Here is a 24,686-nt window from a genome sequence, read left to right on the forward strand (position 1 = left end):
CTCGCCTGTTAGTCACATTCCCAGACCCCACTGCCAGCCCCTCCCCACAGCCAGTGACCTTCTGACTCCAGCCCCGCTCCTTTCCCCTGTCAAAGCCGCACCACCCGGGGCTCTGCTGGCCATGTGGATGTGTGACCAGAAGAATCCGTCCCATCCTGTTGTTGATTCAATATCCCTGTATAAGCCCCTCCAATTTCCCGTCTTTTCTCTTGAACTGTTGAATGGTGACATAAAATCTCCCCACATGTTGGTGCTTTTCCCTTATATTGGCAAATATTTAGTTTGTGCCCCATTTTCTCCTCAGTTCTGAAATACTGATATTGAATTCTTGAAAATCGTCCCGCTTTTCTCTCCAGGTGTGTGACTGAGATCAGGGCTCTTATCGTACTCAGCGTGGCTCAGCCCTGGCCTGAGATGAGGTCCCTCAGTGCCGTGCCCTGCACAAACCTTGACCAAGTTTGGGGCCCTGGTGGTGCCAGGAACTGCACAGACCCCTACAGAGAGCAGGGACCTTGTTGTGCCGGGTGCTACAGTGACCCTGACTGAGCTCCGGGCCCCTGTTATGACAGGCCCTGCATCAACACCATGTGAAATCAGGCTCCCATTGTGCCTTGCGCTGCAGAGACAGCAAACAAAATCAGGGACCTTGTTCCTGGAGCTGCAGAGACCTCAAGTGAGATCTGGGCCCTGTTCTGCCAGGTGCTGCGGAGACCCCAACAGAGGTCAGACCCCACTGTTGTGACAGGTGCTGTGGAGACCCCAAGTGAGATCTGCGCCTCTGTTGTGCTGGGCACTGCAGAGACCCCACAGACATCGGGCCCCCCATTGTGCCAGGGAAAACTGAGACCTGGACAAAGATCACTGCCCCCCCCTTGTGCTGGGCAGCGCACAACTGGCCCAGATTTCTGCCTCCATTGTGCTGGGCACTTCAGAGACCTTGACTGAGATCTGTGTCCCCGTTGGGCCTGACACTGCAGTGACCCTGACCCAGATCACGCCCCACCACTGTACTGGGCACTGCACAGACTCTGCCTCCATATTTTTCCAGATGCTGCAGGGACCCTAAACAAAATCAGGGATCTTGTGATGCTGGGAGTTGCAGAGTCCCCTACTGAAGTCAGGCCCTCTGTTGTGCAGGGCTCCTGCACAGACACCAAGATCAAGGTTCCCATTGTGACTGGTGCTGAAAAGACACCAAGGGTATCTCTACCCTGCTGTTAAAACCCCCAGCTGGCCCATGCCACGTGACGCAGGCTCACAGGACTCAGGCGAAGGGGCTGTTAATTGCAGTGTAGATGTCTGGGCTTGGGTTGAAGCCAGGCTGTAGGACCCTGCCGGTTGGGAGGGTACCAGACCTTGGGCTGCAGCCCCAGCCGGAACATGGACACCACAATTAAACAGCTCCGCAACCTGAGCCGTGTGAGCCCAAGTCAGCTGGCGCAGGCCAGCCGCTGGTGTCTAGCAAGTTTGCATGGAGAATTTGGGGAAAAACTGGGAACTGAATCCAAATTGTTTCAATTCTTACCACTTCCCTTAACCAAAAGCCCAGCATGTGTGTGTACAGCATTGTTTTGGTCTGTGTTTGCCTTGCGTTGCCTTACAAGGTAGGCTGTGGAATTTCCTTCACTGGAGGTCTTTAAGACCAGGTTAGAGATACACCAGTCTGGGAATGTCTAGGGATACTTGGTTCTGCCTCAGCACGGGCGGCTGGAGTAGACGCCCTCTCAAGATCCCTTCCAGGCCTGCATTGAAATAATTCTCTTTTGTGCTGTGTCCTGTTCTACGCTGAGCTGTTTTGCATGGTGCCATTTGGAACTGTGGTCGCACAATGTTGTGTAGCAGTTTTATGGTGCATTGTTTTGCCTCAGCTTGTTTGGTGTCTGTGCTATGTTGGTTTGAGTTGATCTATTTTCCATTGTGTTCTTTTGTCCTACAATGTCGTCGTTTGCATCGTGTTGCTTCTTTTTCTTTGTATTGTTATTTATGCTGTGGAGTGTAGGCTGTTACCCTCCCCCCCCCGAATTTGCTGACATTATGTTGTGGTGGGTTTTATTCTGTATGTTGTGTTTTTATATGTATATATTGCATAACATCCTAGAAATGTAGTGTCATCAAGATGTCATCAAGTCCAGCTCTCTCTGCTGAGTCAGAACCAAGTATATGTACATTATCTCTGACAGAGGTTTGTCCTACTTGTTCTTAAAAACTTCCAGGGAAAGAGACTCCACAGTCCCCCTTGTAAGACTATTCCAGAGCTGAACTAGCTCAGCTCTGGTGACACCCACACAGATTTTAGTGGTGAACAGCTCTGGAGAGAGAGAGGAGACCCCAGTGAGTGGGCAACTGGGTAAAAAGAGTGAAGTTGGGAATACAAACATTGACATGTCCAAGGTCACCCAGGCTGTCTGTGATCGAGCTAGAAATAGGTTCTAGTGCCACCGTACTGCTGTTTCTGAAGGTCTCTGCCACACTGATGTTTTAGGCACTTGTGCAAACCCTTAGTACAGACAGAATTTACACTAGTGCACTGTGATTGGTACTGGTGCACCATGTCCCAGTTTGAAGGTTTGAGGTGGTGGGAGCGGGGAGGAAGGACCTCACAGAGGCCGGGATCTGGCTGACCAGTGCAGCTGGTAAGGGAGGGGCAGCAGTAGTGCTGGAGGTATGATCCAGGAGCACAGCCCCAAAGGGCTGGACACTGACTTCTCCTGACCCAGGGGACACCCCCCCAGCGAGGTGGTTTGTCCATGGATGCACAGGCTGTCTTGGCAGGGCAGCTCAGCTACAGTCCCTGCACACCTCTTCCTGCAGCCTAATACAGTGTGCTCTGGGGACCTTTCCAAGCTGCGGGTGACAGGGCTCTGGAGTTAACAGGGTCTGTTCCTGGCTCTGTCACTGGCCTGTTTAGTGACCATGGGGAAGTCACAGCCCCTCTCTCTGTAATGCTGTCTCCAGTGACTCGAGAGCATGAGCACCAGCCTCAGGCAGACTGGTAAGAAGCAGGGCACAAACCCCAAATTGGGTGTGAGGTCTGTATGGAAATTTCACCAACCAAGTATCCAGCGTAAACGCTTCAGGCTCTGTAACAGCATTAACATGGAATCACAGACAGTCCTCTTGCGTGATCCCATATATCTCGCCACGCAGGTGAGCTCACCTTCATGACAGATGGTCCCTTACTCCAGGGGTTCTCAACCTTTTTCTTTCTGAATCCCCAATGATGGAGATTCCACAACCTCCCTAAGCAATTTATTCCAGTGCTTAACCACCCTGACAGGGAGTTTTTCCTAATGTCCAACCTAAACCTCCCTCTCTGCAATTTAAGCCCATTGCTTTTTATCCTGTCTGCAGAGGTTAAGAAAAACAATTTTTCTCCCTCCTCTTTGAAATGACCATTTATGTACTTGAAAGCTGATTATGTCCCCTCTCAGTCTTCTCTTCTCCAGACTAAACAAACGCAATTTTTTCAATCTTCCCTCATAGGCTGTGTTCTCTAGACCTTGAATCATTTTTGTTGCTCTTCTCTGCACTTTCTCCAGTTTTTCCACATCTTTCCTGAAATGTGGCCCCCAGAACTGGACACACTACTCCAGTTGAGGCTTAACCAGTCTGGAGTAGAGCGGAAGAATTACTGCTCGTGTCTTGCTTACAATACTGCTGCTAATATATCCCAGAATTATACTTAATTTTTTTTTGCAACATTGTAACATTGTTGACTCATATTTAGCTAGTGATCCACTGTGACTCCCAGATCCGTCTCCGCAGTGCTCCTTCCTGGGCAGTCATTTCCTGTCTTGCACGTGTGCAACTGATTGTTCCTTCCTAGGTGCAGTACTTTGGATTTCTCTTTATTGAATTTCATCCTATTTACTTCAGACTATTTCTCCAGTTTGTTCGGATGATTTTGAATTTCAGTTCTATCCTCCAAAATACTTGCAACCCCTCCCAGCTTAGTATCACCCACAAACTTGATAAGTGTAACAGAGAGACTCTGCTGCTGGGAGGGTTTCACCATGTGTCAGAGGGTCACACCCTGGTAGGAGGGGGCTAGATCTGTACTGGAATAAGGTCACTCTGTGCTTCCCAGTGTGGCACAACCTAGAATATCCATGACCAGGGAACAATGCTGAGGGGAATCAACATGTGGAAAGGAGAGAAACCCTGTCTGAATCCTCTCACATTGCCCTTCTCCCCCTTACAGGCTACAGAATAACGTCCACGTTTTGCTCCAGATCAGCCCATCCTCCCAGCGGGGAGGCAATGGCTGCAATGGAGCTGGCTCAGGTAAGAGATTCTCAGGGACCTGGTGGTGGTTTCTGCTTGGAGGGAGAGGAACAGTAAATGTGTAGTATAGTAAAGTAAATGTACAATAATCAGTTTGTGACACATTTTCTTTGCAAATCTCAAAGATTCATATAAAATAACCTAAAAGTTTGTCCCACTTCTCTCTAGTTGTCTATTTCTAATTGAATATGCCCTGAGCTTTTCCCGTCTCTCTAATTATAACATAAAAAGAAAATCTCATATTTACACCTTTTCTCAGATTCTTGAACATGCATATAAAATGTTTGCAAATGGTGCTCATTTCCTCTTTATTCATTTATCAAATATTGATGTGAAACACTCAGATTTTACCCCCATGATCCTTCTCTCTGATCAACTTGTGCCAAAGTCCTGGCTCCAAGCATTGCCCGGCTTTCCCCAGTCACCTGCCCTGTCACTGTGATAACTTTCTATCCACTTATCAAACACTGTGAGTGTGAAATCACAGATTCTGCTTTTCTCCTCTTTTGAAAACTGCAGGAACTTTTGGTTCGGTTTAGAAAATTTGTTCCCCCAGTCCTTGTTCTCTATCTTGGGGGTGAGGGAGGTGGGAAGGGGGTTAGCACTGCCACGTGATGGTCTCTTCCACAGCATTCTGCACTCATTCTTTCTGAAATCTGGTGTCATTGAGACCATTGTTAATCCAGAGTCACTGTATGGAAGGACAAGGAATGACTCCAGATGGACAATGGGGCAAATGAGATCAGCAATTCTCCCTGTGAGGAGGGGCTCTCATTAGCTGCTCTCCCCGGAGAGCTAAAGGAGGGAAGCTGCTCAAACGCTCTGTCCCTCTCTGCTCAGGATATTGGGGTTCAGCTTCCTGGGTCAGACACTGCAGCCTCCATTGTGATCTGGGACACCAGGCTTGGAGCTGCTTCTCCCCCAGTGTGGTTCTGTGCTGGGAAGTGACCTTAATTAAAGCTGCTTCTCTGCCTGGCCCAGGGGGTGACCTTCTCCAGCTGGTCCTAGCCCCGTAGGGCAGCCCTGGGCCCTGTTAATACTAATTTCTGAGCCAGACATTCCAAATAACTGACAGGAACGAAGGGAAAATGCTGGGGTCTGGCCTTAAAATGACTCCACACAAACAGACCCTCCTCATTTCTCGTCCCATTAGCAATTGCAGGATAAAATCCAGCCATGGGGGAGCAAACTACCTAGGAATGGGACTTTCCTACCAGACGGGCAGGGAGAGGGGATAGGGAGATTGAAAGGGGCAATGGGAGAGAAGAGTTTGGAGAGAGATTTCCAGATCTCTAATCTGCCCAGAAAGATGTATTGCTGCACCTTGGATATAGTCACTTTCCTGTGGAAAAGATGAGAATCAGACAGAGGAAAATCCAGTTCCTGACTCCATATTCCCCCCGCTGGGGTGTGGCAGCCGTGGGGTCAGTGTCAGAGGGAATCCCCCACAGTGACTCCTTTGGTTCTGCTTTTTTCTAGCCTTGTGTTCAGAGACTTTGTTATGGGATGTGGGGAGGGAAAAGGGAGGATAAACATGTCTCTGTGGGCTTAGCCTGGCAGGAGGGGCCAGGTCTGCACTGTACACAGAGATCAAGCCTTTCTCAGCATGGCAGACTCTAGAGTGTCTATCTGCGGGGAAAGGGCCTGGGGGAATCATGCTGTGAAATGAGTTAGTGTGTTCTGAAACCTTCACAACTGCCCTTCTCACCCTGCCAGGTTGCGGAATAATGTCCATATTTCGCTCCAGTTCATCCCGTCCTCTCGTTGGACAGGAGAGAGAAATGGCTGCAGAGGAGCCAGTTCAGGTGGGTATTATCAGTGGGTTGCTGGTGGGTTCCGGCAGGAGGGAAAGGGGCAGCAAATACGTGGGAAATGGGAAGATTTGCACAGTCTGGTTTGGAGGTTGGAGCGGGGAAGGAAATGCACAGGGTGGACAAAGGGAGGAGGACAGTGTGTGACAAACCTGTTGGGAGTTGTTTAAGTGTCTTAGATTCTAGGAACAGACCCATGAGGTTCGGCGGTGGAAATGCTCAAGTTTGTGGAGCAGAAAATAACCCAGCTCCATGGGGCTGGGAAAACTGAACAGACTCATTGTGCTGGAGCCCGACCTGACTAACTAGCGGTTGCTGTGAGACATGAAGGGGCACCCACCAGTGAAGCTTAAGGGAGATTCCCCTCCCTTCACATCCAGCTCTTCAGAATGGGGAGGGTGTTGGGCTTCCTACCAGGGAGCTGTCCCTGGACCCTGCTACGGGCTCCATCTCCTGAATCAGTCAGTGGCTAGTAGGTGTGTGATGGCTCTGCTGGGAGAGAGGAGGGGCTCTCTCTTTATCCCCTCCCCCTGGTGTTTCCTGGATGCTCTGAGCAGGGTGGGGGTGGGACTCTGACTGCAATCCACCCAGAGTTTCTGTTTGGCTCCTGTCCCGCATGTATAGGGGGGCTGTGAGTGGGGCAGCAGGTACTGAGTGTTGGACTCTCGCTCTTTCAGGGGCCGGTGACCTTCGAGGAGGTGGCTGTGTATTTCACCAGGGAAGAGGGGGCTCTGCTGAACCCCACTCAGAGAGCCCTCTACAGAGATGTCATGCAGGAGAACTATGAGAATGTGACCTCGCTGGGTAAGGGTTCCTGTCCCCTCTGTTCTTGGAAGGGGAAAAGAAGAGAGATGGTTCACGCCAGCCCCACAACGCCACCTCTACTCTGTCCTGTTTCAGCATCACCCCAATATGCCAGTGACACACACGCTGTCAGAGACCCTCCCCTGCTGCAGAACACTTTGGGAACAGAGCACAGGAACCGTATCGCACAGTGTCAAATATCTCCTGTTTGCTCAAGTAAAACTGAAGGTTAAGTGCAGCATAATCAGCAGAAGCTTCCTACCCCTGACCTCTCAAACCCTGAGCCTTCTCCACCCGGACCACAATTATGCTTGGGGTGTAACGAGCAGACTGCTGGAGTCAGAGCTGCTGGTCCAGAGTTACTTATTACACAGACAGTCCGTGTGTCCTTGAATGCTGGCTGGTAGTATCCAGAGAAGGAAGCTGAGTGGGGAATTTAGTGTTAGTGGGGCCATGTGCTCAGCTTCATTTTAGGGGTCCCTCCTTGGGACACAGGCAAGAAAAAGAACATTCTCTCTTATTTCACCCCCCCCTCCATTTTTCATTTTTTTCTTCATCCTCCTCCTATAAGTAAAAGGAAGTAAATGAGGATAAGGTGAGATACCTTGATTGTTTTTGATGTCTGAGTTTTCCACAGACCGCTTGAAAATCGCTGAGCGTCTCAGTGCACCACCTAATGATCTTTCCAAATACTGTTTGTACCATTAGCTAACTGTTGTAAAGCGCTTTGGATAAGAGCCCTTTATAAAAAAAAAATATTAAAAATGTTGGAGTGCAGGGTCTGGCCAGGAGTTAAGTTGTGGGAGGGGGCTCAAGGCTGGGGCAGGTGGTTGAGATGTGAAGCGCTTACCTGGACCAGCTCCTGTTTCATGCGAGCAATGCAGGTGGGGATGTGGAGGGGCAGAAGTCAGGGTGGGCAGGAGGCTGTGTAGATGGGTTGCAGGAGTCAGGGCTGAGGGTGTGTGAGGGGCTGTGGATGTGTCTGGGGGCAGGGGGTATGGGTGGTTGCAGTAATCAGGGAAGGCAGGGAACTGGGGTGTGTTTGTGAGGGGTGAAGGAGTAAGGGCTGGGGGTGTGAGTGGGGGTGCAGGAGTCAGTGAGGGCAGGGTGTTCAGGGTGCAGGAGTCAAGGCTGGGGGTGCAGGGTCTGGGAAGGAGTTAGGCTGCAGGAGCAGGCTGGAGATTGGGGTGCAGGTTCTGGGATGCAGGAGGGGGTTCAGGGTTGGGGTAGGAGGTTGGGGTGTGGAGTGCTTTCCTGAGGCAGCTCCCATTTGGTGCGAGGAATGCAGATGGCATTGTGGGGGCGTGTGTGCAGGAGCTCCCATATTTGGTGCTCAGGGTGGGGGTGAGCATGTGGGGGGTGTGCAACAGTCAGAGCATGGGGTGTGAGGGCTGCATATGTGGGTGGGGGTGCAGGAGTCAGGGCTGGGGGCTGGGATGGTGGGCTGGGTCATGGGGGTGCTCCCAGCCCTGTATCCTGAGTGACTCTCAGTAGGGGCTGGGTATGGGGGGGTATGTGATAGGGGAGTGCTTTGTAAAGCAGTGAGCAAGTGACCAGGGAGCTTTTCAAACATGGCTGCTAATGGAGAGTTTGGTGAGGGAGTTTGGAAGGGGAGTGGGAAGGGGGCAAGGTTCTCTTGCCATTCTTTAAAAGATTTAAGCTATAATACAAACTTCTTGGTTGTAAGAAAACCCCTGTTGTTAACTTAGGTAGCTGTAGGAGATGATGCAGGCAGAAGCCCAGCAGCAGAGTAGGGGCTATCCTGTTTGTTGCACTCAATGTAGCATGTATGATTACCTGCCCTGTGAGCGGGTGGCGTATGTGTTCATTCCGTGCAAGGAGCTCCTGGTCCTCAGACAGCACGTGGAGGCTTTGGAGGCCAGGGTGGTGGAACTGGAGACACTAAGGGAGGCAGAGAAGTATGTCAGTGAGGCTTTCTGGAACACTAGATTTCTCCCACCTCCGGCCAGACAGCCACTGTGCTGTTGAGGAGGATGAAAGGCCCAAGGAAGGAGAGCAGTCAATGGGAGTAGAGGGAAACCTTCCCATAATTGGGACCCTCCTTCCAGATGGTGTTGGGGTAACCCCTTGCACTGAGGTTACCTCTCCGGGGAGGGAACTCCAGTCATTAAGAAAAGGCAGCTGTTAGTAATGGGAGATTTGATCATTAGAAACAAGGATAATTGGACAGCAAAGAATCCTGTGGCACCTTGTAAACTAACAGACGCTTTGGAGCATGAGCTTTCGTGGTTGAATACCCACTACCTCAGATGCATGTAGTGGAAATTTCCAGGGGCAGGTATATATATGCTAGCAAGCAAGCTAGAGATAACGAGGTCAGTTCAATCAGGGAGGGTGAGGCCCTGTTCTAGCAGTTGAGGTGTGAATACCAAGAGAGGAGAAACTGGTTCTGTAGTTGGAAAGCCATTCACAGTCTTTGTTCAATCCTGAGCTGATAGTGTCAAATTTGCAGATGAACTGAAGCTCAGCAGTTTCTCTTTGAAGTGTGGTCCTGAAGTTTTTTTGCTGCAGGATGGCCACCTTAAGGTCTGCTATACTGTGGCCAGGGAGGTTGAAGTGCTCTCCTACAGGTTTTTGTATATTGCCATTCCTAATGTCTGATTTGTATCCATTTATCCTTTTCCGTAAAGACTGTACAGTTTGGCCGATGTACATAGCAGAGGGGCATTGCTGGCATATGATGGCGTATATTACATTGGTGGATGTGCAGGTGAATGAACCAGTGATGGTGTGGCTGATCTGTTTAGGTCCTGTGATGGTGTCGCTGGTGTAGATATGTGGGCAGAGTTGGCATCGAGGTTTGTTGCATGGATTGGTTCCTGAGCTAGAGTTGTTATGGTGCGGTGTGCAGTTACTGGAGAGAATATGTTTCAGGTTGGCAGGTTGTCTGTGGGCGAGGACTGGCCTGCCACCCAAGGCCTGTGAAAGTGTGGGGTCATTGTCCAGGATGGGCTGTAGATCCCTGATGATGCGTAGGAGAGGTTTTAGCTGGGGACTGTATGTGATGGCCAATGGAGTCCTGTTGGTTTCTTTCTTGGGTTTGTCTTGCAGTAGGAGGCTTCTGGGTACACGTCTGGCTCTGTTGATCTGTTTCCTTATTTCCTCGTGCGAGTATTGTAATTTTGAGAATGCTTGGTGGAGATTTTGTAGGTGTTGGTCTCTGTCTGAGGGGTTAGAGCAGATGCGGTTGTACCTCAGTGCTTGGCTGTAGGCAATAGATCGTGTGATGTGTCCGGGATGGAAGCTGGAGGCATGAATGTAGGCATAGCAGTCGGTAGGTTTTTGGAATAGGGTGGTGTTAATGTGACCATCACTTATTTGCACCGTGGTGTCAAGAAAGTGGACCTCCCATGTAGATTGGTCCAGGCTGAGATTGATGGTGGGGTGGAAACTGTTGAAATCGTGGTGGAATTTTTCCAGAGTCTCCTTCCCTTGGGTCCAGATGATGAAGATGTCATCAATGTAGCGTAGGTAGAGAAGGGGCGTGAGTGGACGAGAGCTGAGGAAGCGTTGTTCCAGGTCGGCTTAAAGATATTGGTATATTGTGGGAACATGCTGGTTCCCATAGCAGTGCCACTGATCTGGAGATATGTATTGTCATCCAATTTGAAATAGTTGTGTGTGAGGATAAAGGCACAGAGCTCAGCAGCCAGTTGTGGTGTGGCATCATCAGGGATACTGTTCCTGACAGCTTGTATTCCATCTGTGTGTGGGATGTTTGTGTAGAGAGCCTCTACATCCATGGTGGCTAGGATGGTATTTTCTGGGAGGTGACCAATGCATTGTGGTTTCCTCAGGAAATCAGTGGTGTCACGGAGATAGCTGGGAGTGCTGGTGGCATAGGATCTGAGTAGAGAGTCCATATATCCAGACAGTCCTTCAGTGAGAGTGCCAATGCCCGAGATGATGGGGTGTCCAGGGTTTCCGGATTTGTGGATCTTGGATAGTAGATAGAATAACCCTGGTCGGGGCTCTAGGGGTATGTTGATTTCTTCTGGTGTTAGTGTAGGGAGTGTCCTGAGTAGATGCTGTAGTTTCTTAGTTTATTCCTCAGTGGGATCTGAGGGAAGTGGCCTGTAGAATTTGATATTGGAGAGTTGTCTGGCGGCCTTGTCATAAACAGATAACTAAGGGTTAATGTCTCTTTCACCTGAAGCACCTGACAAGAGAACCAATTAGGAAACCTGATTTTTTTCAACTCTGGGTGGAGGGAAGGTTGTGTCTGAGTCTTTGTTTTTCTGCCTGCTTTTCTCTGAGCTTTGGAGAAGTGATTTCTGCTTTCTAATCTTCTGTTTCCAAGGTGTGAGTACCAAAGAGTTTGTTTCTTTTGTATTTACATGAATATAGTTGCTGGAGTGCTTTGATTTGTATTCTTTATGAATAAGGCTGTTTATTCATATTTCTTTTAAGCAATTGACCCTGTATTTGTCACCTTAATACAGAGAGACCATTTGTATGTATTTTTCTTTCTTTTTATATAAAGCTTTCTTTTTAAGATCTGTTGAAGTTTTCTTTACTGGGAAACTTCAGGGAAATTGAGTCTGTACTCACCAGGGAATTGGTGGGAGGAAAGTCAGAGGGAGATCTGTGTGTGTTGGATTTGTTCGCCTGACTTTGCATACCCTCTGGGTGAGGGGGGAGGGAAGAGAGAGATTAACTTGGTAATTCTGTTCTCCAGGACTGGGAATGGAGAGGGGGGAGTCACTCTGTTTAGATTCACAGAGCTTGTGTCTGTGTATCTCTCCAGGAGCACCTGGAGGGGAGAAGGGAAAAAGGATTATTTCCCTTTGTTGTGAGACTCAAGGGATTTGGGTCTTGGGGTCCCCAGGGAAGGTTTTCCAGGGGGACCAGAGTGCCCCAAAACACTCTAATTTTTTGGGTGGTGGCAGCAGTACCAACTTCAAGCTGGTAACTAAGCTTGGAGGTTTTCATGCTAACCCTCATATTTTGGACGCTAAGGTCCAAATCTGGGACTAAGGTTATTGACAGGCCTCCTTTGGTAGTCAGACCTGTTCATGATGACAACAGCACCTCCTTTATCAGCCTCTTCGATGATAATGTCAGGGTGGTTTCTGAGGCTGTGGATGGCATTGCGTTCTGCACGACTTAGGTTGTGAGGCAAGCGATGTTGTTGTTCCACGATTTCTGCCTGTGCACGCCGGCGGAAGCATTCAATGTATAGGTCCAGACTGTCATTTCGACCCTCAGGAGGAGTCCATGTGGAGTTCTTCTTCTTGTGCTGTTGGTGGGAGGGCACCTGTGTATCAGTGCACTGTTCAGTGTTGTCCTGGAAGTATTCTTTGAGTCAGAGACGGTGAAAGTAGGCTTCCAGATAGCCGCAGAACTGTATCATGTTGGTGGGGGTGACAGGGCAGAAAGAGTCCCCGAGATAGGACAGACTTTTCTTCTGGGATGAGGATAGTTGGGTTTGTGATGACCAGGAGAACCGTATGGTGACTTGCCTGCGTGGTGCAAAGATTGCTGATTTCTCGAGGCATCTAGATAAATTTATGTGTAGTTCTGGGGAGGAGCCAGTGGTCGTGGTACATGTAGGCACCAATGACATAAGGAACAGTAGGTGAGACGTCCTGGAGGTCAAATTTAGTCTGCTAGAAAAGAGACTGAAATCCAGGACCTCTATGGTGGCATTCTCAGAAATGCTTCCAGTTCCACGTACAGGGCCAGGTAGCCAGGCAGAGCTTCATAGTCTCAATGCGTGGATGAGATGATGGTGTAGAGAGGAGGGGTTTAGATTTATTAGGAACTGGGGAAACTTTGGGGATGGCGGAGCCTGTACAGGAAGGATGGCTCCACCTAAACCAAAGTGGAACCAGACTGCTGGCACTTAACATTAAAAAGGTTGCAGAGGAGTTTTTAAACTAAGAGATGGGAGAAAGCCAATGGCTGCAGAGGAGCTCGTGGATGAGACAGAGACTTGTCTTAGAGAAGAATCTAGTGATAGAGATTTTTCTAGTTTAGTCAGGAAGAGAGGCTGGAAGAGGATAAAGTAGGGGCCAGATCAGACAGGAAGCATTTACACACAAAAGAATCTGACACATCAGAAAAGGGCAGACAAATAAACAGACAAGTTTTTAAAGTGCTTGTACACAAATGCTAGAAGTCTAAATAGTAAGATGGGTGAATTAGAGAGCCTCATGTTAAAGGAAGATATTGACATAGTAGGCGTCACAGAAACCTGGTGGACTGAGGACAAGCAATGGGACACAATCGTTCCAGGGTACAAAATATACCGGAAGGACAGAGCAGGTCATACTCGGGGTGTGGGGAGGGGAGTGGCTCCGTATGTTAAAGAAAATGTAGACTCAAATGAAGTAAAAATCTTAAATGAAACCGCGTGTTCCATTGAATCTCTATGGATAGTAATTCCGTGCTGTAATAAGAATATAACAATAGGGCTCTGTTATCAGGCACCTATCAAAGACAGTGATAGTGAGGATGAAATGCGAAGGCAGATTAGAGAGGCTATCAAAATAAAGAACTCCATAATAATGGGAGATTTCAGTTATCCCCACATTGACTGGGTACATGTCACCTCAGGACAAAATGCAGAGACAAAATTTCTGGCTACTTTAAATGACTGCTTCATGGAGCAGGTGGTACAAGAACCCACAAGGGGAGAAGCAGCTCTCAGTTTAGTCCTGAGTGGAGCAAAGGATCTAGTCCATGAGGTAACTATAACAGGACTGCTTGGAAATAGTGATCATAATATAACAACATTTAACATTCCTGTGGTGAGAAGAACAGCTCAACACTGTGGCATTTAATTTCAGAAAGGGGAACTATGCAAAAACGAGGGGGTTAGTTAAACAGAAATTAAAAGGTACAGTAACTAGAGTGAAATCCCTGCAAGCTGCATGGATACTTTACAAAAACACAATATTAGAGGCCCAACTTAAATGTATCCCCCAAATTACTAAATACAGCAAAAGAACTAAAAAAGAGTCACTGTGCTTTAATGACCATGTAAAACAAGCAGTGAGAGATAAGGCCTCTTAAAAAGTGGAAGTCAAATCCTAGTGAGGTATATAGAAGATAGCATAAGCACTGCCAAATTAAGTGTAAAAATGTAATAAGAAAAGCCAGAGAGGAGTGTGAAGAACAGCTAGCCAAAAACTCGGAAGGTAATAACAAAATGTTTAAGTACATCAAAAGCAGGAAGCCTGCTAAACAACCAGTGGGGCCACTGGATGATTGAGATACAAAAGGAGCCCTTAAAGACAATAAAGTCATTGCGGAGAAACTAAATACATTCTTTGCTTCAGTCTTCACGGCTGAGGATGTTGGTGAGATTCCCAAACCTTTTGTGGGTGACAAATCTGAGGAATTGCCAGAGATTGAAGTGTCACTAGAGGAGGTTTTGGAACTAATTGATAAACTTAACTGAAACAAGTCACCGGAACCAGATGGTATTTACCCAAGAGTTCTGAAGGAACTCAAATGTGAAATTGGGGAATTATTAGCTATGGTTTGTAACCTGTCCTTTAAATCAGCTTCTGTACCCAATGACTGGAAGATTGCTAATGTAACACCAATATTTAAAAAGGGCTCTAAAGGCGATCCTGGCAATTACGTACCGGTAAGTCTAACGTCTGTACCAGGCAAATTAGTTGAAACAATAGTAAAGAATAAAATTGCCAGGAACGTAGAAGAACAAAAATTTTTGGGCAAAGAAAAGAAAAAGAAAAAAGAAATGAAAATAAGAGATATACCAATCTCCTAGAACTGGAAGGGATCTTGAAAGGTCTTTGAGTCCAGCCCTCTGCCTTCACTAGCAGGACCAATTTTTTGCCTCAGATCCCTAAGTGGCCCTCTCAAGGATTGAACTCACAAGCCTGGGTTTAGCAGGCCAATGCTCAAACCACAGAGCCGTCCCTCCCCCAAAACTCAACATGGTTTTTGTAAAGGGAAATCATGTCTTAGTAATCTATTAGAGTTCTTTGAAGGGGTCAACAAACATGTGGACAAGGGTATCCAGTGGACATAGTGTACTTAGATTTCCAGAAAGCCTTTGACAAGGTCTCTCACCAAAGGCTCTTACATAAATTAATTTATCATGGGATAAGAGGGAAGATCTTTTCATGGATTGAGAACTGGTTAAAAGATAGGGAAGAAAGCGTAGGAATAAATGGTAAACTTTGAGAATGGAGAGGAGTAACTAGTGGTGTTCTCCAAGGGTCAGTCCTCAGACCAATCCTATTCAACGTATTCATAAATAGTCTGGAGAAAGGGGTAAACAGTGAGGTGGCAAAGTTTGCGGATGATACTAAACTGCTCAAGATAGTTAAGACCAAGGCAGACTGTGAAGAACTTCAAAAAAATCTCGTAAAACTAAGGGAATGGGCAACAAAATGGCAAGTGAAATTTAATATGAATAAATATCAAGTAATGCACATTGGGAAAAATAACCCCAACTATACATACAATATGATGGGGGCAAAATTAGGCTAATCAGGAAAAAGATCTTTTTGTCATTGTGGATAGTTCTCTGAAGACATCCAGCAGTGTGCAGCGGAAGTCAAAAAAGCAAACAGGATGTTAGGAATAATTTTAAAAGGGATAGACAGTAATACAGAGAATATCTTATTGCCCTTATATAAATCAATGGAAATAACTAATTTAGACCCCATCATTTTATACATATATTTGGGATTATGTTTTCCACTGGGCTGCAATATGTGTTATCCTGTCATTTGGTTCTGCTGAGTTCCTGCATTCAGTAATATCCCTGCCCTTCCTGTTCCCTTTCTCCACTGAACCCCACCAGCCCATGGTTACTGTTCCCAGCTTCCCCAAGACTCTCTCATTGTCTCTGGACCCATCTGTCAGCAAGCAGCAGTGCCAGGGAGACTTACCCTTTCTCTGGAGACTTTGATTTCTGGGACGCGGATTTACTATCTGTGTGTTTTAGCAGACTCTTTGAAATTAAGTGTCTGTGACATTAAGCACAGTATGATCTGGACTGTTGAACAGCTCTGTCACCTCAGTTCCCCAAGCTGGAGTGCCTTTTACACTGCTCTACTGTGAGAGCAGCCACTCCTGGGCAGTTCATGCGCAGTCTCCAGCATGTAACTCACTTCTAGCTAGACAGTTTTGAGTGCTGCTAGTCAGTGACTCCCAAATTACAGTACCCCACAGGAGAACCCCAGAAAATTCTCTGCTCCCAGACTTCCCCCAGAAATGTGCATCTTGCCCTGTCCAGCACAGTCCTGAAGAAAGGGAGCTCATATGAAATATGTTGTTTCATCAGTGGAAAATTCAATGCACCAGCCTTTTTATTCCAAATGGAGTTTCCAACACACTTCAATCCAAACACACTGGTTTGATAAAAAAAGGAAACAAAATTATTGACTACTGAAAAAAAAGATTTTGTGACTGCAAGTAATGAGGCATAAAAGTCAGAATTGTTTATGAAAGAAATGCAAGATAAAACACAAACTAATGTTTAACTTAACAATGCAAAAGGGATTTCAAACAAATGTTTCTCTCACCATCTGCTGAAACAGGCTGGTTTTCCTTTCAGCCAGGACTCCTCTTTACCTGCCCCTGCTGCCCACATTTAGTTCTTCAGGAATTGTCAAAAGCAGAGGGAAAGGGGAGAGAGAGAGTGAGTCTCTTGCATTTTCCTCACCTCTTTTTATAATTCAGTCCTTTGTACTAGAAACAAATTCAGTCCCAAGTTGAGTCATGGTGACAGGCTGTCATAGGTACGAGCTTCAAGTGATCCCTATGATGGAATGTAAATGTCATCTTCACACCGTCCCCCTCCTGGAGAATGGCTATTTGACCAGCTGTTTGCTTTGCTGTCTCTGAGGAACTTAAGGTTAGGGTTGCAGCTTTTTCAGTAACATCATACCGTAAAATCTCATAACTTTACATACAATGTTGCTACACTTTTTAACAGGAGGATATTCAGTAGTTTGTCTTTTCAAATGATTCCTCACAAACCATACAGTGATAAATGAAGGGGAGGGGAGGGATCTCCCTTTTATAAATACCCAGCCAGCCAGTTGGCTGTAAAATCCCTGTTGGTGCGAGTTCTCTGCTTGCTTTACCTCTAAAGGGTTAACGAACCTATAGGTAAAAGAAAAGTATTGGGCACCTGAGCAAAGGAGCCAATAGAAAGGCTAGAACTTTGTTAAATGGGAAAGTAACTTTCCCTTTATCTGTTGTTCTCCGGAGAAGGCGACACGGACTAGCAATGTTGTGTAAGGCTTGAAGCAGGTATGAAAATTCATCTTCCATACCTAGAAGAAATGATTTGACTAGGGAATGTTTAGACAGACACAATCAGGTTTATTTTTTATTTTGGTTTTTGGATCTCCTCTGTGCTATCCCAGATGCTTTTGTTTGCTTGTAAGCTTTAAGCTGAACCCCCAAGAAAGCTATTTTGGGTGCTTACAAAAAAAATTTCTTTTAAAATCTAGCAAAAGCCTAAGTTCCAGATGTATTGTTTTCCTTTTCAATTTTAATAAAATTTACCTCTTAAGAACAGGATTGGATTTTTTGCTGTCCTAAGAAGTTTATATGTGTTGTTTGATTAGCTGGTAGCCACAGCTAATTTCCTTTGTTTTCTTTCTCAGCTCTTTCCCGGAGGGGAGGTGAAAGGGCTTGAGGGTGCCCCAGAGGGAAGAATTCTCAAGTGCTCCTTCCTGGGTCCAAGGGTTTGGGGGGTTTTTGCATTTGGGTGGTGGCAGCATTTACCAAGCCAAGGTCAGAGAAAAGCTGTAACTTTGGGGTTTAATACAAGCCTAGAGTGGCACAAATTAATTTGTAGAATCCTGGCGGGCCCCCACTTTCTGCACTCGGAGTAACAGAGTGGGGATTCGGCCCTGACACATACTATGAACAAAATTGTTCATAATTTTCTAGAAGAGTGAACATAGGGGAACAGACTTGCACAGGGTCTGTCTGTGTGTTCCCAACATATATGCTGGGATTTCAGTCCCTCACAAACAATGTGTTTGGCATCTTCAAACAGCCGGGGAACCGGTCCTGGGAATTGACTGGTTTATTAAGTGACACTGTATGGAATTGAGAGACACTTTATATTATTATTAATTTATTATAAACACCAATATGATGAAATTGCAATAAATAGTGCTTGATATGCCATGTAACGTGTGAATGGAAATGTTAAGATTTTCCAAGTATTATGATCTTGTTTCTACTTTTGTATTGTGAGTTACAGATAGGTAGCATGTGTCTGTATTCCAGACTTGTGTAGTGTTTCTGAGTGACACCCCCAGACTTATTGGCATCAACGCTGCCCAGCCTGTTCGATGGCCCATCCAGGGTCATCATCCATACAACAAAGCCATGGAAAGGATTAAGGGGATACCCCTATTGAGTCAGCAAGACATGCAGGGCTATGCCTGTGTACTGAGACCTCCAAGGCTTTTCCATGCTACGTGCTGTGAAGTTTGTGTTTGGGACACAGGAAGTAGAAGCCACTTGGCAAAAGGAATGTAAAGGGCAGCTGCATCATCTCCATTTTGTCTTCAATCCCTCTTCCTACCTCTGGAGCAACTTCTCTACAAACCAAAGGCTTGAACAAAGGACTGAATAATGTGGATGTGTACCAGGCAGCCCTTCAAGCCAGAAACTCACCAATACTGCTAAGAACCAGATACATTCAGAAATATATATATATATGATTGCTGTCCCATTTAACAACTCCCTTTTTCTTTCTTTCTTTTGTAATAAACCTTTAGTTTAGATGGTTTCTTGCTTATAAACCTTTAGTTTAGGTGCTAAGGATTGGCTGGCATCGTAGTATTTTGGGTAAGATCCAAACCTATACTGACCTGGTAATGTGACTGACTCTGGGGTCAGAAGAACACTGTTTATGTAAGCAGAGTTTTTAAATAGCCTCTCACTGTGCTGGACCTAGGTGCTGATTGGGAGTCGGAGAACTAGAAAGCAATAAAGGGGGCCGTGTGATTTCTTTTTTCAATTTCTCAATAACCAGCATGAGGGATCAGAAGCACAGTTGGTGACTGATCGGTGAGTTTAACTTTCGTGTTAACCACGAGTTTTCGTAGCATCTGCTCTCCCTTTTTCAGCCTGCTCTGATCTTGGCCTTTTCAGTGAGTACTGCCCCAGGCACACTGGGTCACATTAAGCACTGAAGTTAAATTAATAGAGTGTTTTTATGACACAGTCGTATGAAATCAACTGAACTCCTTTGTTTTCTTTCATCTGAGCAGGGTTTCCAGTTTCCAAACCTCATATAATCTCCCAGCTGGAACAAGGAGAAGAGCCATGGGTCCCAGACCTCCAGGGTTCAGAGGAAAGATGGATCCTGAGAGCTCCCTGCACAAGTCAGGAAACATTAAACCAACTCAGAATCTGTAAGTGCCTGAAAGAAACATCTGGGATGCCCTACAGAGTCCTTGGGAAGTCTCTCAGTTCATTATTGTCCCTAGCAGGGGTCGTATCCTCAGGGTAAACATAGCTCATGGCTTCCTGTAGATCCTAGCAGACACCAGGCCCTGGCTTCCTTCCTTCCCCCTGTGAATTTGGATGGGATGTGAAGGCCCAATTGATCCCCTCCTCTCTCCTATTTAGGGGAAGAGTTTGGAGGAGTTCAGTTCTTGTTTTTATTTGACCTGTCTCCAGGACTTGTATTGGTTTGGCCTTCCCCTTTCCATCCCTGTTTGAGGTTTCTGTCTCTATCACAGCAGGTGATGCAGTGATAAGTGAGAAAGAGGAGCAGAATTTTCAGAAGGAAAATGTCGAGCAAGTGGATAAACTCAGAGCATTTTCGCAAAGATCGAAAAGGAATGTGTCCAGGAGTGAAGAGCAGGGAAACGCCTGTGAGATTCAGCACAAACCAGAAAGAGAGCTGGGAAACCAGCCAGGAGAGAGAATGGGTAAATATATTTTCTGCTGGGGAACTCAGAAGAGCATCAAGGAAACCACAGCACAACAGGAAATCCTCATGGGAAAGAAGAAAAGTACATGCTGTGAGTGTGGTAAAAGCTTCTCTCGCAGCTCAACTCTTTCTGTTCATCAGAGAATCCACAGGGGGGAGAGACCCTATGAATGCCATGAGTGTGAGAAATGCTTCACTAACAGATCAGCCCTTTCTCAGCATCAGAGAATCCACACAGGGAAGAGAACCTATGAATGCCGTGAGTGTGGGAAAAGCTTCACTCAAAGATCAACCCTTTCTAGACATGAGATAATCCACACAGGGGAAAGGCCTTATGAATGCCGTGAGTGTGGGAAAACTTTCACTTACAAATCAAGTCTTGCTGATCATAAGAGAATCCACACAGGCGAGAGGCCCTTTGAATGCTGTAAGTGTGGGAAAACCTTCATTCACAGATCAGACCTTTCTAAACATCAGAGAATTCACACAGGGAAGAGGCCCTATGAGTGCCATGAGTGTGGGAAAAGCTTCACTGAAGGATCAGCCCTTTCTCAACATCAGAGAATCCACATAGGGGAGAGGCCCTTTGAATGCCGTGACTGTAGGAAAAAATTCACTCACAGATCAGCCCTTTCTCAACATCAGAGAATCCACACAGGAGAGAGGCCCTATGAATGCCGTGAGTGTGGGAAAACCTTCCCTCACAGATCATCCCTTTCTGTTCATCGGAGAATCCACACAGGGAAGAGGCACTATGAATGCTGTGAGTGTGGGAAAAGCTACATTGAAAGATCAGCCCTTTCTAGACATCAGAGAATCCACACAGGGGACAGGCCCTTTGAATGCAGTGAGTGTGGGAAAAGGTTCATTACCAGCTCTCACCTTACTGGGCATCGGAGAATCCACACGGGAGAGAGGCCCTATGTATGCCGGGAGTGTGGGAAAAGCTACACTCGCAGCTCAAGCCTTACTAACCATCAGAGAATCCACACAGGGCAGAGGCCCTATGAATGCCGGGAGTGTGGGAAAAGCTTCCTTCACAGTTTTCACCTTTCTAGACATCAGAGAATCCACACAGGTAAGCGACCCAATGGAAGCAGTGAGTGTGGGAAAACCTTGTCTTCCCACTGAGCCCATGTGAGCCGTCAGAGAATCTCTAGCCTGATTCTTGCTTGCATATTTATACCTGCCTCTGGAAATTTCCACTACATGCATCTGATTAAGGGGGGATTCACCCACAAAAGCTTATGCGCCAATACGTCTGTTAGTCTGCAAGGTGCCACAGGACTCTTTGTCACTTTGTACAGAGCTGGACTAACACAGCTTTAGCCCTCTGATACTTGGAAGGAGATGGGGTGACTCAGAGATTCCCTCCTTCCCCATCACGGCAGAACTGTTACCTTTTGTCTGAGCCAGGCAGAGTTTATCGTCATCACATTCTACCCCTCCACTTCTCAAAGTGTCATGTAATAAAGTGTTCTCAGTTGTCTGTGCTTGGAGATGATGCTTTGATTTATTTAATCCTATGCCAGAATCGCTATGACTGGAGAGATTTGGAAAGATTTAAAGTGTGACACGAGAGGTATTTTTCCTCAGGATGCAAACATTCTCACATAGGAGACGCCTTCCACCAACACGCATGGCAGAAGAACCAGAGAGATATGAACTCTCAGAAGTGCTGGGACAAACCACAACTTGAGCCAATGTTCAGTTGTTGGCAATGGGGATTAAAAGAAAACTAATTTATATGACAAGAATTTGTGATTTTTGAATATGTTATTGTTACCAATGAAAATGAAATTATAGGTGGTTATTGGTTAAAGAGTAAGAGACTAATTGATAATCTGAATTATTTTGGAAAACTGAAAGTTCTCTTTTTTTTTGTATTTTTAGTTGTACAGGAAATGATGGCTAATCTTCAAAAGTGACTTTGATTTAATTTACCCAGTGTAGTATAGGGAGTTCTGGTAGAAAACCTCACTCCAGAGGTTGGGGTGGGAGAATAGGTGTTAGAGTGTATAAGAGAATATTGGGTCTGTATGGATTTTATTTTTTTGTATTTCAGATAGAACATATTTTGCTTAGCTTCAAAGTCAATTTCTATTAAAAGGAAAACTACTCGAGGAGACAAGTTGTATAAGATTTTACCCACTTACACTGTAAGGGTCACTGACTTCCCCACTTCTCTAATTTGCAAAGGAGAGGCCTGACATTTGTCATAGGATGTATCCAGCAGGTAGGAAAGCTGAAGTTGTCAACCATCAAATACCAAGGAAAAGGCTGAAGTCCATTGCCTTTCATATCAAAAAGGCATCTAAAGGGTGGTCTATGCTCAAGACCTATGTTGACATGGCCACATCTCTCAGGGGTGTGAAAAATCCTGAGAGAAGTAGTTAATGTTACCTAAGCCCCAGTGTAGACAACGTTAAGTTGTCAGAAGAATATTTCCAGTGTTTGAAGGGTAGACACAGCCTTAGACAGACTGATCCCCTCTGGGAAGCGAGTCATAACATCAGTTCCAATTTTGACCCATCTCCCTATATGTGAGAGAGCTGCTAGTAAGGAGGGCTGAACCAGGTATCAGATCACCTGTTTCAACTGAGGGAAAAGCTCTTAGTGCCCATCAGTCCAAAGACTGAGAGAAATGTTGAATTCCAACCATTGTCATTTTAGTATTTTATTGTTCCTCTCTCTATTTTTTGTGTTGGCCTTTCTGTTCTATCAGTGTGTGACTGTATAGCTCAATGCATGTGTGATAAAAGCTCTTTGGTGGCAGTTGGCAACGTGGTCAAAGTAATTCAGAAGAATCTCCTGTCTCAGACCTGACAAACTCATCACACCTAATACACTGATTTTTATGGTATTTATCCAGGAAGCTTAGCAGTGAGATCTCTAGTGAAAGCTTTTAAATTATTGTTACTCCTGATCACTGCAAGAGGTGTGTATGAGTCCTCTTGAAGGAGTCATGTAAGTATATGGAAAATTAGGCCCACATGCTATTGTCATGAAAGTGAGTCGCCCCAATCACAGGTCTTGTTGGGGACAGTCCATTCAAATGGGAGGAAATTGTCACCCGTCCCTTACTAGCCAGCTATGTGATGTATTCCTGCATTGTCAACCTTTGCACCAGCCCAAAAAAGCCAATGGAAAACTATCATAGACAAATTACAGACATCAAAACCTGTGGAAGTGAAAAGGACAATATGACAATGAGGAAATGGTTCATTCTGTGAATATACACAAAAGACTGATTCAGTTTATGACAGGGTGGAGAGAAACACTCTGGGTCCATTCACCAAGGAGATCACTGCTGACCAGCGGTTCTTCAAGAAAGGCAGGGCCATGGCTCCTAGGGACTAGCTATCACTGCAATAGACTGTCACCTCACACTTCAGTCTACTTAGATAGGGAAGGGAGCTATTAAAAAGTGTCGGTTGCATTTTGTGATTTTGTTTTGTTGGTAACGGTTGGTTTCCATCACTCACATTTGTTTCTGTTTAAATCTCTGTGCCTTGATAAAGAAATTTCTGTTTGTTCGATAACTGTGCTCAAGTGCTGTGTGTGATACCAGTAAAACTGGTAACTTGGGAGGTACCATTGCTTTGGGCAGAGAGGAGCTGGGATTTTCTGAGCCCTGGTCTACCCTAGGAGAGGGAATCGAGCTAAGTTACGCAACTTCAGCTACATGAATAACGTAGCTGAAGTCAGTGTACTTAGATCAACTTACTGTGGTGTCTTCATCGCGCTGAGTCGACTGCTGCAGCTCCCCGTAGACTCTGCCTGCGTCTCTCACCGAGCTGGAGTACAGCAGTTGAGGGGAGAGCACTCAATGTGTTGCATCTATCCTAGACGCGATATATCGACCCCTGCTGGATCGATCGCTGCCCACGGATTCGACAGGTAATATAGACATACCCTAAGTATCTGGTGATCGGAGCTGGACCCCTGAGAGGGACACATTGAAGACACTCAGGGGTTAAGGTGCCTCTGTTGTCAACTGTCAGGGCTGCTGTGGCTCAGAGGAGGGGGGCTGACTTACTGGCAAACTTAGGTGCTGCAAGCCTGGAGGCGGGAAGAAGTGAAGTGGCGACGGTGTGCTCGGGGTGCTCGTGCTCGGAGCAGGGGTGAGCTGGGCTGAAAGAGGTGCCACAGGGCAGAGCGAGGATCCTGCCACAAGAGAGGAGCCTCAGGGTGGAGGGGGGAGCTGCCGTGGATGGGCATCTCAGGGCAGGGACACCGGGGGGGCACAAGGTGGAAGTTTCACCTAGGGCGCAAAAAATTCTTGCACTAGCCCTGTCCCATGCCCTGTCTGCAGCCAGGCAACTCCCCCCCCTGCCGCAGCCAGCCCGTCTCAGCAGCAGGTCAGCTCTCCCTACCCTACCTGCACCTGCTGCATCCTCCCTGCCCTGCCTGCAGCCAGCCCTGACACACCCCCTGCCCTGTCTCCAGCCAACTCCTGTCGCACCCCTGTGCCTTCCCAAAGCCAGCTAGCCCCCCACACCCCCAGCCTGCACCAGCACTGCACCCCCAGCCCTGCCAGCAGCCAATGCCTCCCCTGCCCTGGCTCTAGCCAACCCCTGCCGCACCTCCTGCCTGAAGCCAGATAGTCCTGTACTCTATATCTCCAGCCCTACCAACCCCTGCCACACCCCGCTGCATCCCTGCCTGAAGTCAGACCCTGTCTCCAGCCAGCCCGCCACCTTGTCCTGCCTGCAACCAGACCTACCTCTAGCCAACCCCATGTCCACTGATGCCCTGCAGTTCCAGGGCAGTAACCTGCACATCTGCTTCAAGAGGGGGCAGGGAGCAGCTGGGACCCCACGTGCGCACCCTCTTGTGACCAGACAGCAAGTGTGAAAAATCAGGAGAGG

General features: G+C 46.8%; 1 protein-coding gene across 1 annotated transcript; it reads left to right on the forward strand.

Annotated features, from left to right (window-relative positions):
* Window positions 1-1,380: 1,380 nt before the first annotated feature.
* Window positions 1,381-22,590, forward strand: LOC127039733 (zinc finger protein 383-like). Its single transcript, XM_050933592.1, has 6 exons — window positions 1,381-1,454; window positions 4,202-4,284; window positions 6,001-6,089; window positions 6,773-6,899; window positions 19,148-19,261; window positions 19,622-22,590. The coding sequence occupies exons 1-6, from the start codon at window positions 1,381-1,383 to the stop codon at window positions 20,944-20,946; spliced, it is 1,812 nt and encodes a 603-aa protein (XP_050789549.1). The 3' UTR covers window positions 20,947-22,590.
* The last annotated feature ends 2,096 nt before the right edge of the window (window positions 22,591-24,686 follow it).

Source organism: Gopherus flavomarginatus, chromosome 23, assembly GCF_025201925.1.
Source record: "Gopherus flavomarginatus isolate rGopFla2 chromosome 23, rGopFla2.mat.asm, whole genome shotgun sequence".
Classification (NCBI taxonomy): domain Eukaryota; kingdom Metazoa; phylum Chordata; order Testudines; family Testudinidae; genus Gopherus; species Gopherus flavomarginatus.